Genomic DNA, 18,420 nt, shown 5'->3' on the forward strand with positions numbered 1-18,420 from the left:
GTCTTAGGGAGAAAGTGATAGATTCAGGATTGGACCATCTGCAAGAGTTCAGTGTAGAAGCCTATTGTAGGGGCAGCTCAGTGGTTCAGTGAGCCAGGCCTACAGATGGGAGGTCTGCAGTTGGATTTTTAAAATACATTTTTATTTACATATTTTGTTTCTTGATCACCTTCATTTTCCAATGTATTCCTCCCTTTCTCCTCCTCCCAGAGAACCATCTCTTGTCACAAAAAATTTAAAAAGATGAATTAATTTAAATATTCTTTTAGACAGTAAGTAGCGAGTTACAGAGGATCATAGACTTAGAACTTGAAAGAGACTTTAGAAGGTCATCTAGTGAAAAGTTTTCATTTTACAAATGAGGAAACTGAAGCCTAGAGGTTAAATGTCTTATCCATGGTCATACAGGAAATTAGTGGAAGAACTGGTGCTTGAACCCAGGTCTTCTGATTCTAAAGCCCAGCAGCGTCTTTCCATTGCACCATACATCCTTGGAATGATCTTCTCTGTGCTCATTATCTTTTCTAAAATAATATTTTATTTTTTTCCCACTTAACATGTAAAAGCAAATTTTTAGCATTCATTTGAAAATTTGCACAATCATGTAAAGCATTTTTCCATATTAATCATTTTGTGAAAGTGATCTCAAATGGAAAAAGAAGAAAGGGAGGAAGAAGAAATAATGAAATAATATTGAGTATTTTGGTCTGCATTCACACTCCATCAGTTTTTTCTCTGAAGGCAGATGGCATTTTTTATAGCCCTTTGGTGTCATTTCAAATTGCCCTCTAGAATGGTCGGATCAGATCCCACATCCCCCAACAGGGCATCAGTGCCCCAGTTTTCCTGTGTTCCCTGCACCATCTATCATTTTCCTTTTCTGTCATATTGGCCAATCTGATGGGTGTGAGGCAAGACCTCGGAGGAGTTTTATTTTTCTCTCATTATCTTTAACTACAGAATGGTCCTGGGCCTTGGGGCCTGCAGCTTGTTTCTGGCCCTAGAGGGCAGCCACTCAGCCTTTCTCCCTGACCCTTGGATGTCCCTTTTGCAGCCTGTCCCTTCTTTCTCCCTGCCAGACTTCTTCAGCACTTGTTAGTCCTGCCATCCAAGGTGGGCCTGACCTTCTAGGAGCCTTCTGGAGAGTTCTCTTCCACTCTGGTGCTGGAGATGCTGGAAAGGAGGCTGAAGACATGGATTCTTTTCGGCCTACCCCTCACCACCTATCTGAACAGGGCATGGAGGCTTCTGGGCCTTCATTTCCTTCTCTGTTGAATTAGAGGATCTCCAAAGTCCCTTCCAGCACCATCTTTTCTCCTTTGTCCTCCACACGGGGCTTGGCTTGCCTCCATTCTGAGGAGGTATTTCCAGAATGCTGGCCCCTTGGGTGCAGGTGCTTCATCCTCCCTCTCCCTAGGCCTATGGGCCACCCGTGACCTGGAGCCTCCAGAGGTTGGGGCATGGCACTGCCAGCTCAGTTTTTCATTTTGTTCTGTGCTAAGGAGCAGTTAGGGGGCCCAGTGGATAGGCCGCTGGGCTGAGAAGCAGGAAGACTCATCTTTCTGAGTTCAAATCTAGCCTCAGACACGTATGTGCTGGGTGACCCTGGTTAAGTCACTTTATCATGTCAGCCTCAGTTTCTTCCTCTGTAAAAGAAGCTGGAGAAGGAAATGGCAAACCCTTCCAGCACCTTTGCCAAGAAAACCCCAGCTGGGGTCACAAAGTCAGACACGATTGACAAACAAGGAGCCTCTGAGCCATGTGAGCATTGCTGTTTTCCACTTGTAGTCCATCTCACGCTTCTGCTTTTCCAGTTCTGGGTCTGTCCCAGATATATGGCCGGGGGCACGGGGGACCGGACTGTTACAGCCTGCGCCTGAGTGAAATCCCCTCAAGTGGATGCTGCTGGCTGCCCTTAATGCCCGGCCAGTGAGGATAGTCAGAATAGCTTTTGGTTACGGATAGTTACTTACCCAGAGGCTGGGCCTAAGAGGAGCCCATTGAAATGGCTTTCATTCATCAGTCCTGTTGAAAATAAATAATTTTGTTAGCAAACATGGTGTAAGCAGGGATCCGGCTCTGTTCGGAGCCCACAGAGAGGGGGCGATGCTTTAGAGGACCAGAGGCCTGAGAGTGGGAGTTAGTGAGTCAAGGGAGATATTCAGAGTGTCCAGAAGTCTGAAGAAGGAGAGGACAAGTTGGATGTTTCATGTGGGTGGAATTTAACTGGATCTGGCTAAGGTTGGTGCCGTCCAGAGAGCCTGTGTATTCAGCTCCCTGGTGGTTTTTAGAGGGAATTCGTCTTGGCTCTCTGGATGTGCCTCCCTTAAAAGCCAGGATCTTGTTTGCACGAAGCAGAGCTGCTCATGCCTAGCCTTAAGGAAGAAAGTCAGGCTAGTATTTGGGTTCCAGCTGCTAGGTAGTAACAAAGGCTGGGCTGCCAGCCAGGGCATGTGGGGTGATGGCTCAGCGTCATGCCTATGCAGAAGAATAGGCTGGCCACTGGCGCTAAGATTTAGTTTTTGTAAAGTAGCTCTCTGGGTGCTCTAGTTAGTCTAGAATTAAGGCAAACGTGCATGAAGATCTAGAAATAGGGATAGCAACTGTGATTTCATTGGCTGGGAACTCCCAGATGAGGAAACTCTTCCCCTTCCCCAATATAACTCAGCATCTTCTCAGCGATTGATGGTTCTAGAGAGTTGTCTGGCCTCCAGAGGCCTGGGCTGTTGAGTTCCCCAGGGCCACACAGCAAGTATACTGAAGAAGCTATAAAAATGAGGCAATTTCTTCACTTGGTGGGTTTCCTGCCTGCCCTGCTTAGGTTCATAAAACACAGTTTTACCTTCCTCATTTTGCTAGCTGGAAAAAGTAATCTGGAAATTGAAGAAATAAAGCCAGCTGCAGTTGAGGAAGGACTTGCCTTCGTTTCTCAAGGGTCTTAAGTGATAAACAAATGAGATACTTTTTCTTTACCAAATACAGAAGTAACTTCTAAAAATATAATAAAGAAACACATTGTTTTATTTTTTGCAGTTAATTAGAATTATGTTCATTAGTGCGAAGTAAGAGAATCCAGAATGTCTGAGAAGTAGCTCTTAAATTTCCAAAGAGAAAATAATACCACCCACTTTTGGAGGGAGAAACCCTTGGAATATGAAGCTGACTAAAAGATTTTTTTTTTAAACTGTTAGGCCAGCAAAAATGTTGCTTTATAAATTTTTTTCTCAGTTCTTTTCAGAAGGATCAGGAAGGAGGGAATTTGAAAAGCCAAATTGGGAGTGTTTCCCTCATAAGTTATAAACCGAAAAGAAGAAGATAAGGTTAAATGAAAGTGTTCCGCCAAGGAGAGGCTAGGAAATAGTGAGCCTGCTTTAGGAGCGTTGCTTTCAGATTGCCCATTCTACTTAAATTCATGGAAACCTTGGTTAGATTAGGTAGTGAGAGATAGGAGATTCTTTAAAAAGATACTCTGTTGTATGTAGGCATTAATGTGCCCTTAAAAAAATAAAATTACTTAAATTGGAAAAATCTATAATTTTTTATTATTTAATCGAGAAATAATAACTTCAACCACATCTAGATCATAGTTCAGTGGAAGCTAGGAACAGAATGACTATTCTTGACTTGAGATATTCAACAATTTGTGCACATAAAGAGAAGTCGGAAGTTTATGTGTGGGGGTGTTAATCTCCCTTATATTCTCTTGAGATTGGTAAACTCCTGGAGTGCCGGAATCTTGTCCCTTTGAGCCGCTGGAAGAATGCCACCATATCCATAAATTTGAGTTCTGTGTATGTATTCTGCTCTAGTCACAGGTAGTTTACCTGAGTGACATGCTAGGAAAATAATGGAAGTTGGAGACTTGAAAATCGTTTAAAATCCAAATAGAAATTTACTTTGTGACTAAAAGTTTTCATTTGCTATATTTTTAGGAAGGAATATGGAGAATGTGGAGGGCTTTTCATTATTGTTTTTCTCGTGCGTTATGATTTCTTACTTATTTTTTTGGAAAGTTGGTATTTTTTTCAGAAATAAAAGATGTTTTGTAGGGAAATTTCATAGAGAATTAGCTTCTCACAGACAAAGACAACTTTGAAAGCTATAGATTGAATTTATTATACACTTAAATAGAAAACTACATAATAGAAATCTGCCATTTTAAGTACAGTTCTCTTTTCTGTTCTTTATATACAGACATGCCCATTTTATTTGGTATTCAGGGTCAACATAAATCTTTAAAAGAGAATGATTTACTGACCCATACATAGTCCATGAGATTTCTGAAAAGTGGTACTTATTGTTAGGGCCATTTTGTTTTTGAAAAGGCTAGGAGTGGGCTATTTGCCAGATCATTTTTTGTATTAGTGGCTGAATTTGCAATTTTTGCAACAGATGAAAAAAGAGCAAAGCTGTAACTTGTGAATCTAATTAGAAAAGGTGGTAAAAAAAACTAATGAGGCTGACCTCTCCTTTTCATGAATGCTCACATTAATTCTAGGCGTCAGTCACTCTTAACTTGGGGCCATAAACGCCTGTATTCTAGCCTCTAAGTGTCTCTCTTGCTCGTGGCATCTTGATCCCAGGTCACGAAGGCCGCGCTCCATTCGAGGCCCATCTTGGTCCTGACCAGGAGCCCCCAGCCTGCTCCTTCTGGGCCTGCTAAAGTCCCTACACAGATTCTGACTTAGATCTCCAGGCGGCCTTGCCCAGATGGGGAGGGTTCGGCATCTTCTGGAGAATGTGACTGTGCCTCTTTTTCCCCCGCAGGTCGTTGGTGATTATCAGCACCCTGGATGGCCGAATCGCTGCCTTGGACCCTGACAATCGTGGGAGGAAGCAGTGGGATCTGGATGTGGGCTCGGGCTCCCTCGTGTCCTCCAGCCTCAGCAAACCTGAGGTGAGACCACTTTACTGTGCATGACGCCAGTGCTTCTTGGGCCGCTTTTCTCAGATAGCTCCTTCCCGAGAGTTGCCTTGGGGCTTCCCAGACTCCCTTGCGACTGAGGCCACAAATGCCCCAGTCTGATGGAGGAGAGGCTTGAGCTGGACCCGAGAATCCATGAGCAAAGGAAACGCCCGCAGCAGCACAGAGGAACAGCCCCTCGGCAGTGGACAGGCGGGGGTGGGGGTGGGGGTGGGGGAAGGCGGCATGTGGGACTCGGAGCCGGTGGTCACCCAGTGAGGCTTTAGCTCGGGCAGGTCTGAACCCAAGTCTGCCTGACGCTATCACTGGCCGGGGTTGGGCTTGTTCTTGCTTCCCCCCCCCCCCCCCCCCAGGGTTGGAGAGTAGAGTGGAGGGCACACACTCAGCCAGATTGTGCTTTGTGGGGAGGATGTTGGACAGAATCGGCTCCCAAAGGGGTTTCTTGCTGGGATTCTAACCAGTAGCTCTGCTGGGCGGGAGACCAGCTGGCCGAAAAATGCAGGAGGATTCTCCGATGATGATGATGATGCTGCTGCTGCTGCTGCTGCTGCTGCTGCTGCTGCTGCTGCTGCTGCTGCTGCTGCTGCTGCTGCTGCTGCTGCTGCTGTGGCAGAGCGTGCCCTGCTAAGCGTGGCTTCCTTCGGGGTTCTTGGGGCATGCTCAGAGGACCGAGGCCTGTGCCTAGAAAAGGGAGGGGAGCTGCGTGTTTGCGTGATCCCTCCCGGCCCCCAGCCCCCAGTAGGAAGCCTCTTTACTCCTAGAAAGCCCCGTGTCCATCCTCCATGGCCGCCTCTCCCCTCCTCCCCCATGTTTGCCCTTTGCTTTCCAGGCTCCAGCTTTTCTCCCCACTCTGTTCCTCTGCCCGAGATAGCCTTTCTCCCTCCCTTCCCTAAGTTTTTGTGAAATCCTCCTCATTCTTTAAGGCCCCACTCAAACGCCACCCATCTTCCCGGAAGTCTGCTCGAGTCAGCTTCAGTTGGAAATCATTGTTTCCTTAAAACCTTTAATATCACACCATTTATACCTTTTTTATGGCTTTATTCTGCGTGATAGTGATTCTATTATTATTTCATATTTAGAAATGTTTACTGAATTGAATTATGTAAATGGGATTGCTTGCCACCTCAGTGGAGGAAGAGGGAAAGAATTTGGATCACAAAATGTCAGAGAACAAATGTGAAAAATTGTTTCTGAGGGGCAGCTAGTCCCAAATGGATAGAGCTCCAGACCTGGAGTCAGGAGGACCTGAGTTCAAATTAGGCCTTAGACACTTCCTAGCTGTGTGGCCTTGGGCAAATCACTTAATCCCCATTGCCTAGCCTGTGCTGCTCTGTTTTAGGATGAATACTAAGGCAGAGGGTAAATGTTTGAAATTGTTTCTGCTGGCAATTGGAAAAACAAAATAAAGTCTTTGAGTGGAAAAAAGAAATATATACCTATGTTGTATACTTTCTGTCTAGTTGCGAATTCATAGGACAAATGATGGAGTCTCCATTATTTTGTAACAACCCTGCCACTGGACTTCATGAAAGAGTTTTGAATGAGAAAGCCGAAGAATGATGAGGATAAGCAAACACTTCTTTAGGTTAGAATCACTCATGTACTTTTTGATAAAAGAATGGGAGGACTTAAAGAATAATCAGAATTTAGTCTTTTCTGAAAGTTTTAGGTGGTGGTTTCCGCTAAAGTTTTTTTAATTAGGAATTTATTTTTTGGACAGTAGGTCAATCAGACACCAAAACAAGTTATCTATAGAGAGGGGAGACCCCACTGGCAGGGGATGGAAAGTCATAGACAGATGTGGGTCAGAATAAAAACCCAAGGTTCTCCTGCCACATATGTTTACAAGCTTAACAGAAAAGAAATGTTTTAAAATATTGTGGAATAACTAAAATAACACAGTCATCCAAAATTTGATAAGTAAACCTAAGAATAACTGGGGGAAGCACTTCCTGTTTTCCAAGAATTGTTGGGAAAACAAGAAACCAGGGTGGCAGGAAGTGGACAAATCCCAAATAAATACTGCCTCGTTGGAAAAAGAGCTCAGCATTGCCTGGGATTTGCATTCTCCTCAGTCTTTTTCTCTAATGATGCCATTTTGAGCTCATCTGTGTCTTCCTAACCTATGCATCTCCTCTATGCCCTGTAAGTTACAGTCTGATTTCTAAGGTATATGGGGGGTGTAGAGGGAGTTTCATCCCCTTCCCCTCCTGGATTGCTGACCTGATTCATCCCATTTTGTGTGCTGGCTTGGCACTGCCACTTTCACTGACAATGAAAGTGAATAAAAAGATGTGGGTGTGACCTGACCAGGCTCTAGTCCCTTGGAGGCAGCTGAGGAGCCAGCCATGTGGAGAACCATGTGGTCAGAGTTGGGTTAGATTAGGCTTCAATCTCTACATATCTGCTTTTCTATTTCAAGTGATTATTAACAAACTCTATGGAAATAAGGAGCTGGCGTTATTCAGGGAATTGAGTCACACATCTAAGCCATTCCTCAATTCATAAGTGGTCAGAGGATATGATTAGTTTTCAAAAGAAGAAATGCAAACTGTCCTCCGCATGAAAAAATGTTTGAAATCAATCATGAGAGAAACCCAACACATGTTGTCTCTTTAATCATACAAGCATTAGAATAATAGCATAAGCCCCAGGTGTGGTGAAAGGATTTGAACAAACAGTTCTCAAAAGTATTTACAACTACATGAATCAATACTCCATATCATTAATAATAAGAGAAATTAGGATTAAAACCCCCGAGCATTTCCATCTTTGTACCTGCGATGACGCAAAAATGGCAAAGATAAAAAATGCCATTAATCCGTTTGGAGGGGTTGTGGAAAGATAGACATAGTAATTCCCTTGTTGCTGGAGATTTGAAATGGTACAGCCATTTGGGAAAACAATTTGAAATTCTGTGGGTAAAGTCATTAAACTGTCCAGATCTGTTGGATCCAGAAGCTTCATTCCTGGACTTATATTCTAAGGGATTGACAAGATAATTCCCAAAGATACCAGAATGCTTATAGCAGCCCTTTCTGGGATGGTAAAGAATCAGAAACTGGTGCCCATCAATTGGGGAACAGCAAACAAATCATGGTACATGAGTGAAACGCATCTCTTGGGGCTATCAGAAATGATGAGTCCAGAGAAGCACAGGATGGTCTTTTATGAATAGTGCTGAGTTAAGTCAGCAGAGCCAAGAAGACAAGTAAAACATCCTCACACAGCCATGAAAAGTGAATGTGAGTGATGAAGCGGCCCAGGTCAGACACGTGACTGGCCTCCCACAGTCTGCCCCGTTGTGGTCCGCAGAGCTCTGCTGGCCTCCCTCAGGCACAAGTTTCCAAACTTTTAGTGCATCTGCCAGTCGTGCTGATTATCCTGGTCTTTAAATGCTGTTTGTGGGGCAGCAGGGTAGCTCAGTGGATTGAGAGACAGGAGTCCTAGGTTCAAATCTGACTTCAGGCATTTCCCAGCTGTGCGATTCCCAGATGGAAGGTAAGGGTTTTTAAATTTAAAAAACCGAAACAAAAAAAATGCTGTTTGTTTTATGGGATGGGTCTGGGGGAGAGAGAGGGAAGGGATCCTGGAAATGGCTATGATGACACCAAAATACCCAAAAGACCATCAAGAAACAGTTATTACCAAAAGGAATATCGCATGTGCAAATCCCTCATTTCTTCATTTTTGCACACTTGAAGCAGTGCCTCATCAGTGATCCCCTACCTGGAAACTTGGCACAGATTTGCTCTCGTGTTGAAATACAGTCTTTCTTATTATTAACTGTTTAAAAAAAGGAACAACCCCGACAATAATGTATGTAGTGTTTGTTTGGAAGGTTTGCTTGAATTCAGCAGTGTTTAAGCCCACAGGAGCATGAGCTTCTTTCAGACTGGTAAGGATGGAGACAATGAGATTCCTTCTCTTCCTTCTCCAAATCAAAGAGGCAATAACAAGGCTGCTGACTTTGGAGGAGCCACTTAAGGCTTTTCCTATATGCTTCATGGTTATTAATTGATGAATTGATTGAGGTCAGTCTGACCCCTAAGTTCATCTGTGCAGGGAGTGCCCAGAAGGTACTTCCCCTGCCAATGCCAAGCAGAACCTCTTCTATATCTGTGAGTCCTAAAGAGTGTCTGCAGACCCTGGGAGGGGAAGAGCATTGTGGCCAGTCTGAGGCAGGGATGGGATGTGCCCTGGAGGCCAGCTGGCTATCCACAGGGCCAAGCCACCCAGCTCATAATGATAAGGGCTCTCGAATACTCTAGAAAGGACTTAGCATTAGCTGTCTCAATTTTCTTTCCATGATCCCTGGGGTATTAGGAAACTTTGAAAATTATTTTGACTTCTTGCTTAATCACTTAATTACTAAACTACTCTTTACCACCTTTAAATAGTAGATTAATTGTTTATAAATCAATAGCTTTTCATGTTGGAGAAATGAATTCTATTACTTGCTGATGCTAGAGAAACGATCATATTTTCTATAAAAACACAGAAAAATATTTGTTAAAATCTTGGAGAAAAATATAATCCAGTGGGGAAGAGCACTGGCTCTGGAATCTGAATTGTTCTGCTCTAATCTTGCCTCTGATGCTATCACTTGGGGTTGGGTTAGACAGACCTCTTAGCCTTCCTGTTCATCTTCTATATAAGATGAGGGCGTTGGGCTGGGATGCCCTCTGAAGTCTCTTCTCTGCTTTAGTTCCTATGAAGTGATATGTTGTGCCTAGGCCAAGAACACTTCAAATCATGAGTTCATATGTTGAGCAAAATTGAAGCAACTGGTGGTTCTGGGGATATAGAGTACTGGGCCAAGTTGGGGAGAACTGAGTTTAGTTCTGGCCTTAGACACATCCTAGCTGGGTGACTCTGGGCTGGTCACCTCAATTTGCTCAGATGTTAAATGGAAATAATATCATCAACTTCTAAGAGTTGTAAGGATCAAATGAAAGACTGTCTATAAAGTGTTTAGCACAGTGCCCAGCACATAGGAAGAACTATAGAAATTTTAGCTATTGGCTCTAAGTCTCATAAAAAATTTATTTGTGAAGTTCTACAGCTACCGAGTATTTTTTATTGCTGTATTAATTTGGTACGTCTATAATTGTATAGTTGTATTTTATGTATAGTTGAGTTTAAAAAATTAAGCTGATTTTCTTCTGCCATATTCATTTGGTAGTATTTAAATCTGAATCAAAAGAAATCAAGTTTAACAATCTGTACTTGGCTGCCACCTCTACCATTGCATTTGCTCTGTCTTGAAAACTGTCAATCATAGAGTGAGGCTTCATTTGAATAATTGTATAAGTAATTGCCTTTCTTTACTAATTATTGAAATGAAACACTACTTTGATTTAATTTTGTTTTATTAGCCCCCTGGAAAAAGTTTTGGCTTATAGCTCCATTGGATGCTGAGAACTGAACTAATTTAATTCAGGCGTATGCACTGCCAAGTAAGAAATTGATTTGACCAGCCTTCGAGGAAAGTCCTTCTATGTACAATGTGTTAGTCACCATATCTGCTTGCTTATTAACCTCGGGGAAAGTGGAGATAATTGTTTAAAATGCATAATGTTCACATTCGTGTTGATGCAGGCTTGTGGGCTAATTAATGATTCACCCTTGCTCTAGGTCTTTTAATAGAGAAAATTTTCTGGTTTGGAGGTTGAGCATTGAACAAAGGGCAGTGTGTTTTAGTTACTGACTCCAGTGTGTGTTGGCCTGGTATAGTGACTCCGTATTTCTTTGCAGTTAGGGTTGCTTGGGGAGGAAGGCTGATTTTTGTGCCTATATGGCCTATCAGAAAAACTACTGATGATATACTGATCACTTGTTTATATAAGTGTATGATTTGGGGTTTCAGCTTTAAAAGATTGCTCTATGGTAAAAATGAATAATGTGGAAATAAGTATCAAATGATAGCATTTGTACAATCCAGTGGAATTTCTTGTTGGTTCTAGGAGGGGAAAGGGAAGAGAAGAGGGAAAGAAAATGAATCATGTAAACCTAGAAAAATATTTTTTAAAAAATAAAAAATTTAGAATAAAAAAATTGCTTATGATAGAGTAGGGGTTTCCAACTGGTACTGCCTGATGAGGTGACGTGGCCTATGGAAAGATCCTCAGTGAAAAATCTGAGTGAGGAAAACCAAGACTCAAGATCAGTCCTTAGAGATGCTAGTACCATGGCCCTAAGCAAGCAATCTCTTGACTCTCTGGGCATTTAGAAGACACTTACAGTGCAGAACAGTTGCCAGTCAGCCTTGTTAGGAGGCGTTCCCTCTACCAAAGTTGTCATGGGACCAATGGAAAACAAAAGGATCAGGAGTAGCCCTCACATTTGGCCCCATTCTCTGACTGGTTTGCCATCTTTTCTGATCAAAGGGCATCACCAGGTTTTGTGCCTTTCTTCTCTAAAACTTTACTGGCAGCACTGTCTCTTCGAATTCAGAAGATTTAGAAGCTGGAAGGGATCTGAGAGTCAGGCCTCTCAATTTTGTCCATGAGACATCCGATGCCTTGAAAAATGAAATGATTCGTCCAAGTCACACTTGGTAAGAAGCAGAGGTGGAATTTAAACTCAGGCCCTTTAGACTTCTGATCCTGACCTCTTTCTACTACACCAAGGGTTATTAATTTCCATGGATAGGTTTCATTCATAGATTTTCATTTCTCTGTACTCGAATTGAGAAAAAAATGACATTTCTTTTTTCAGTATTCCCTAATTGAAATTTAACATCTTTCAGTTCTGAATGTAGACCCCAAACATGATTTTGAGAAGGGGTCCAGGGGCTTCACCAGACTGCAAAAGGAGGTCCATGACACACAAAAGAACCCTGGCACCACAATTGAGGTCTTGTCCCCTCAATCCCATACAACTCCATATGTCAGATAATTTTAGGACTTGGAGAAAATAAAAAGCTGTTCTTTAGCACAGAGGTTGGTGAGGAGTGGTGCTCCTGATGCATGATTTATATGGTAAACTCTTCTATCTAAATAGGATATCCGTACATGGAATGGAATGGTGGCGTTCTTATTAATTGGGATATTGTCATTGTCTCGTAAGTGGCATCTAGTTTTTCCAGAATCAGAAGAGAGCATCATATGCCTAGTGTATTAGAGTCCATTTAGAATCACTGATCATCTTATTTCTCTATTCTTCAAAGCCTTGTGAGCCTGATCAAATTTTAGAGCTGAAAGATGTCTTAGAGGCCATCAAGAACATTTTCCAGGGCAGCTGGGTAGCTCAGTGGATTAAGAGCCAGGCCTAGAGACAGGAGGTCCTAGGTTCAAATCTGACCTCAGACACTTCCCAGCTGTGTGGCCCTGGGCAAGTCACTTGACCCCCATTGCCTAGCCCTTACCACTCTTCTGCCTTGGCACATTGATTCAAAGACAGAAATTAAGGGTTAGATAGAAAGAAGGAAGGAAAAAGAAAGTTCATTAGGGACTGTGGAGAGCAGTTTCATTGGCATGTTAGGGATTGGAGGCCAGACTGTGAGAGCCACAAAGAGAGTGGAGGCCCCTGTAGTGGATGGCCTCTTTGTAAAGAACAGAAGAGACACAGCTAGCAAGGATGGAAGGATCCAAGGAGGGTTTTTTCAGGCCAGGGAAGACGCAGCAGGAGACCTGCCATCAACTCACTCTCCTACTTTTGTGGAAGAGCGAAAGGCTGACTCTTTGAGAATTCCCATTTTCATCCTGAAAGTGAGGGGAAGACGGGCAAATGAGGGGATGGAAAATCCATGTTTTGGTCCAGCTAAAGTCATGTTTGTGTTTACAGGTAGCCTTTCCCTACGGTCACTGGCCCCTTTCTTGTCCCCTCGATGTTCCCAGCTCCATCTGCGTTCACTAGCTCCCCTCGGCTGAGGAGAGGACGGACGGAGAGGGTGAATTTCCCCAGTAACATGTTCCCCTTCTCTCCACTCTGCCTTTGGATTGGCTCACAAAGAGAGGGTGAAATGCTTCCCTTAGCGACTTGGTGACTGTACAGACAGAGAGATTTTTGATTGGAAGTTTGCATCTGTGTTTTCTGGCCTGGGTGGCCAATTTTAATTTTTATAAAAAAGAAAAAAGTAGTGAAGATGCATTTTTCCTTTGGACAAAAAAAGACATTTACATTTAAAAATATGACTAATGGGAAAAGCAAATGGCTCAACAATTAGGGGCCGGATTGCTGAGCAGTGAATCGGAACAAATCGTTACTTACCATCTGACAGACCAGTGGAACGCAGAAAATGCGTCTCCGTAACCTACATTTTCTCTACCAAGAGATTTCAGCTGACTCTCGGGGTGACTCATTCCTTGGCTCAGGAGGTGAGGTAATGCCTTTGTGAGGGGGTGATGTCATCCCCCTACCTGAAGTGCATGCTGATGCTGCTTCCTGTAGCTTTCCAGGAAAAGCACCATCTGCGTGCACAGCTGGAGTTGGAAAGAACGCGCATTCTTGATGGCGGAGAAATCGTTAGCCGGAGAAAACGTTAGCCGGCATGTATAGAATGAATCATGAGCCCCTCATAAACGAAGAGCAGGTTGGAAAGGGGGCTTGAGAACCCAGGAGGAAATCCTTTCCTAGCCTTCTGGAGTGCAATGCAGCCTCCTTCCTTGAGCAGACTCGGAGCTCGCTGTCCTGATGAAGAGCAGATCGCTGGTCACTTAGCAGCACGGGCAGCGCTTTCAGAAGCGCTGGTGGTTTACTTTTCCCTCTGGCTCACAGCTGTTTAAGGCTATTTCTACCAGCCTTGCAGAACAGAGAGTGAGGGAAAATGCTCTTTAAAGGAGAAGAACATGGTCAGACAAAAGGGAAACCGAGGGACTTGGAGCTCTTTTTCTTTGTCTGGTTGTTTGGTCTTCCTGGACCAACCACTCTTGAGCATGGTCTTACTCAGGAATCAAAGAGTCTGTAAACAGGCCACTTATTTTGGGAGAACTTGGAAGTTTTAGGAGAACTGAGCAAAAATGAACTTTTTTTTCTCAGCTTCTCTACCCTTTGCCCCATCCTTTCTTTTTTGATAATATTCCTTTTCCTTCCTCCATGCAAAAGAACTAAAATAGGACTATGAGGGCAATTTAAATATCTTTTCTGATAAGAAATTATATTCAACCTTTTAAATTTAAATTTAAAATGTAAAACTATCTAGACATGGTTATGAAAATAAGGAATTAGATATAAGTTGGAGGACAATAAAGTATTGGTCTTCTCAGTCTTTCTTCAGCCACAAAATTAGGTATGATCATTCTTTCCCCATCTCCTATAGGACTCTTGGGAAGACCAGTGAAATGGTGGCTGTGAAAATTCTTTATAAACTGTAAAGCACTATAAATGTGGAAATGATTATTTACTGATAGTCCGTGTGTTGGGAGGTGAGAGCAATATAGAAGATTACCATTGATCCAGTCCCATATTGCAGTGGCCGGTGGGCCGACCTCATTAAGTGTCCAGACCTGAAGCTGGCGACACCCCAAGCTATCTATAAGGGAGGAAATAATGTGAAAGTTATTCCTGTGTGGCCCGTGGTCTTGGGCCTGCTCCCCCCCCTCACCTGCTGCTTCAGGAGCCCCTTCCGGCCCAGTCACGAGGCCACCCTCTCACCAGATGACTCCTCGAGGGTCAGGACTGCCTGACTACTGTGCTGTGCAGCGGCCTGGCACGGTGGTCGGGATGGAGACCAGCATTAGAGAGGAAGAGAGGGTCACAAAGCTAAGGGACGCATGGAGAAAGTCATGCCCAGGGCCGCCCGTCACCCCTGGGGAGCCTCCTTCCGAGGCCTGCCCGATCTTTATATCCTCTGGCTCTCCACTAGGTTTACATGCTACCGTGGCCGGCGATGGCACCGTCTCCCCCATCATTTTTGCCGGGGCACTGCTGTGCCACCCATTCTCACAGGCCCCGGCGCCCCCTCTCCAGAAGGGCTCGTGAGACCTGGGCTAGAGGCAGGGCCAGTGCGAGGGGGCAGCTGGAGGCCTGATGGGGGGAAGAAGCAGAGAAGCCACAGAAAACAGGGAGCACGAATTCAGGAGGGACGGTGGCCCCGGCCCATGACTCCTTGGGGCAGGGACCGTGCTAAAGCCCCGCATAATTAACTAGCTGAGGGGGAGTGTGGACAGCCCAGAACCTGTGAGCCCATCCTGCCTCCGTGCTGCTTGGGTGGGCCCGTTTCCTCATTTTTAAATGAGGGAATTGAGCCGGATGGCCTCTGGGGCCCTTCCTAGCTCCAGTGATGGTTCTGGGTGCAATGCTGACTCGGCCTAGAAAGAAAAGGCTCCCGTGCAGTCATGGGGTCCTTCTGAGAGGTTCACACCAGAGGAAACAGACACGTTTTAGGGGAAGGAGCAGTAAGGAAGAAGACTTTGTATTAAAGCAGCTTGTCCTTAGTAGGACTCGACGGTCTCCAAGGGAGGCTTGGGGCCAGGGAAATCTGTAAAGGGGGTGTTTGCCCAGCCTGCGTCCGTCCGTGTCCTCGGGAGGGAAAGGCTGAGTTGTCGTAATGCACGTCATGGGGGGTCAGCGTAACGTGTTGTCCCCGTTTTATAGACCAGTAAACTGAGGCCTGGGCGGCTGTTCCACTAGTGCCTGTGCCAGGAGCAGAACCTGTCTGTAAATCTGACCTCCTCCACCAGGAGCCCTTGGATCAGAAGTGCAGTCATTGGGTGCCTCAGTGTGCCATCGCCCCCACACTGGGCTCTTCTTGCTTAACCCCAGGGACGGGTGAAGAGCCTCTCCCTTCTCTGGCCCGGCTTCTGCTTGTGGTGCCTGAGCCTGGCTCACAACCCCAGGCTCCCCTAGGGGAGGCCGCCTCCTCCTCCTCTCCGCCTGTCCAGTGGCCTCTTCACATCCCCACTTAGCTTGTGACGAAGCCGCCTCTCCGGCTCCTCTGCCCCCTCCTGCCCCTTCCTGGTCGTCTTCTCTTTTCCAGGGGCCTCCTCGACGTTCGGGGCCCAGGGAGCCCCCCGTGAGCCAGAGGGAGCACGGCCGGCTCCCCCGCGTGCCTTTGGCCCTCGTCCTTAATCTCAGGCCGGAGGCCCGGGCCAGCCGTGCTCATCCGGCAGGGCAGCGGGGTGGCTCTGCGGAGAGAGGCCGGCCCGGGCTCCTGTCTGCTCTCCAGCACTTCTGTGAGCTGACTGACTCCGAGACCGAAGCAGGCCAGGGCTAACATGAAGGAGACGGGCCGGGGGGCCTGTCCTTCCGGCCAGCGCTCTCCATCTGCCCTTCCGTTGCCCCAGAAGAAATCCTGAATCTGCCCCCTGTGACTTCCCCGTCTTATTCCTGGCTCTCCCCTCGGGCCAAACAGGCACGCTTCGTGGGGCTCCTGCGGGTGCTGGGGGCTCTCCTGAGAGTGGCAGCGACAAGAGGGGCCGGGGGAGGTGCTGTTGTGACCAGCGTCTTACCCTTGAGGAAACTGAGGCAGCCGGCCTCGGCCCAGGGCCACCCGCCAGCAGGGGTCTGAGGGAGGGTTTGGGCCTATTCGATGTGGTCAGCTGCTTCGAGGCTGTCAGAAAAGCACTTGGGGATCCCGGTCCTCCCTTCTCTCTGGCTCTGTCCTCCTCTCCCCCCTCGCCGCCCCTTCCTTCCCCGGCTGGCCTGGCCTCCCTCCGGAAATCCAGTCCCAGGCTTCCCGCCTCTCCTTTTTTAAAGCTTCCATCTTACAAGAGACACTCTTGGCTCCTCCGCCGGGGAGCCCTGAGAGCGAGGTGTGGGGGGAAGGGACCTACCCAGGGCCCCACAGCCAGCCAGGGTCTGAGGCTAGATCAGAACCCAGGACTTCGGGCTCTGGGCCAGGTTCTCCCGCTGGCCCAGCCCTCTGCATAATAACACTATCTACACCAGGGGTGGTGTAGTCACGCCCCATGGCCCGGAGCCTTGGGGAGGAGGCCCTGGGCCACCTTTGGGTGGGGGGCTCCCTGCTGGTGACACCCCAGCGCTTTCGGCTTCCGTGATGTTTTGCACTCCGCCTGCCAGGAGTCTAGCGGCTGTCCCTTAGGGAGCAGGCGCGCAGGATTCGCTGCCAGGCCCGGCTCCTTGTCTCTGCCCTGGATCAGTGGACATCATTAGGGACTCTTGTCTGGGCCTCCGGGTTAGCAAGGCCTTTAGTCACCGCGTGGGTCCTGGCCGGCGTGCGGGGCGGTGGATGACGTGGTCCTCCTACGGACGAGGGGACGGAGGCCCTCTGAGGGCTCGCCTGGGCTCCCGGCCTGGCCTCGGACCGTCGCGTCGGGCCCTGGGCCTTCCTGCCCAACAGCCTCCCATTCTAAACCCGCCCGTCCCGCTTCCTTGAAAGGTTCCTCTGGGCATCACAGTCACTCGCTGCTGGGCCTCCCCCTCCTGTGACCGGCACCAGCACGTCCTCTGGAGCGGGTTGGCATGAAGGAGCCCGAGGCTGGCCGCGTAGCCGCCTTGTTAGACACCCCCCCCCCCCCGAGCTTGGGAGGAGTTTCTAAAGGAGCCGGCCCGAACCCCCCAACAGACCTTCCCTGTGGGGCGCGGTCTGACCCGGACCCGTCTGTGTGCTTGGATGAAGAAAGAGAAACCCGCAAGTTGTTCGCTCTAATGGCGCCGTCCTTGAGTCGGGGGCGGCCGGCTCATCCCCAGTCTGGTTTTTATGAGGCCAGAGTGACTTTTCAGGGCATGCGTGCATGTGCGTGTGTGTGTGCATGTGTGCGTGCATGTGCGTGTGTGCGTGTGTGCGTGTGCGTGTGCGTGTGTGTGCACGTGTGTGCGTGTGTGTGTGCGTGCATGTGCGTGTGCACGTGTGTGCGTGTGCGTGCTCTCGGCTCCCGCTCCTGAGCGCCTGTCGCTGTTGCAGGTGTTTGGGAATAAGATGATCATCCCTTCCTTGGACGGAGACCTCTTCCAGTGGGACCGAGACCGGGAAAGCATGGAAGCCGTCCCGTTCACGGTGGAGTCGCTGCTCGAGTCCTCCTATAAATTTGGAGACGACGTCGTCTTGGTCGGGGGGAAGTCTCTGACCACGTACGGGCTCAGCGCGCACAGCGGCAAGGTGAGAGCAGGCCGGCCGGCCTGGGGGGCTCTCCGGCTCCTCCTCCTTCACGGCTCCTGGTCTAGGAATCACCATGTGACATGGGCAGACAGTGGAGGAGTTTATTAGAAGGCCGAGCCTGGCACATACCTTCTGCCTTAGAATCAGTCCTGTGCACTGGTTCCAATGCCGAAGAGCAGCAAGGGCGAGGCCATGGGGCTTAAATGACTTGTCCAGGGTCATACAGCCAGTGACTGGGGTCACATTTGAACCCAGGACCTCCCCTCTCTAGGCCTGGCCCTCCATCGGCTGAGCCACCCAGCTGCCCCCGATTCTGATTTTTAGGAAATCTTTTCTCCCAAAAGGTGTCTGACGGCACCAGCAAGCACGTGTTGTCGTGACGCTCGAGACTGCCTTGTGACGGCTCCCGCCACGTCCCCCGACTTCCCAGAGCTCTGTGTGTGGGGGAAAGAAGGCTAAAACCCACAAGGCCGGCGGCACGTTCTAAGCCTCC

The 18,420-nt window shown here is 47.4% G+C and overlaps 1 protein-coding gene across 1 annotated transcript in view; it reads left to right on the forward strand.

Annotated features, from left to right (window-relative positions):
• Positions 1–18,420, forward strand: part of EIF2AK3 (eukaryotic translation initiation factor 2 alpha kinase 3) — a 63,659-nt gene that overhangs the window by 14,201 nt on the left and 31,038 nt on the right. Inside the window, exons 2-3 of the mRNA XM_001379238.4 lie at positions 4,768–4,897; positions 17,733–17,927. Coding sequence (XP_001379275.2) covers positions 4,768–4,897; positions 17,733–17,927 — 325 coding nt within the window. The remainder of the gene's footprint in view (positions 1–4,767; positions 4,898–17,732; positions 17,928–18,420) is intronic.

This window comes from Monodelphis domestica, chromosome 1 (genome assembly GCF_027887165.1).
Source record: "Monodelphis domestica isolate mMonDom1 chromosome 1, mMonDom1.pri, whole genome shotgun sequence".
NCBI classification, from domain to species: Eukaryota; Metazoa; Chordata; class Mammalia; order Didelphimorphia; family Didelphidae; genus Monodelphis; species Monodelphis domestica.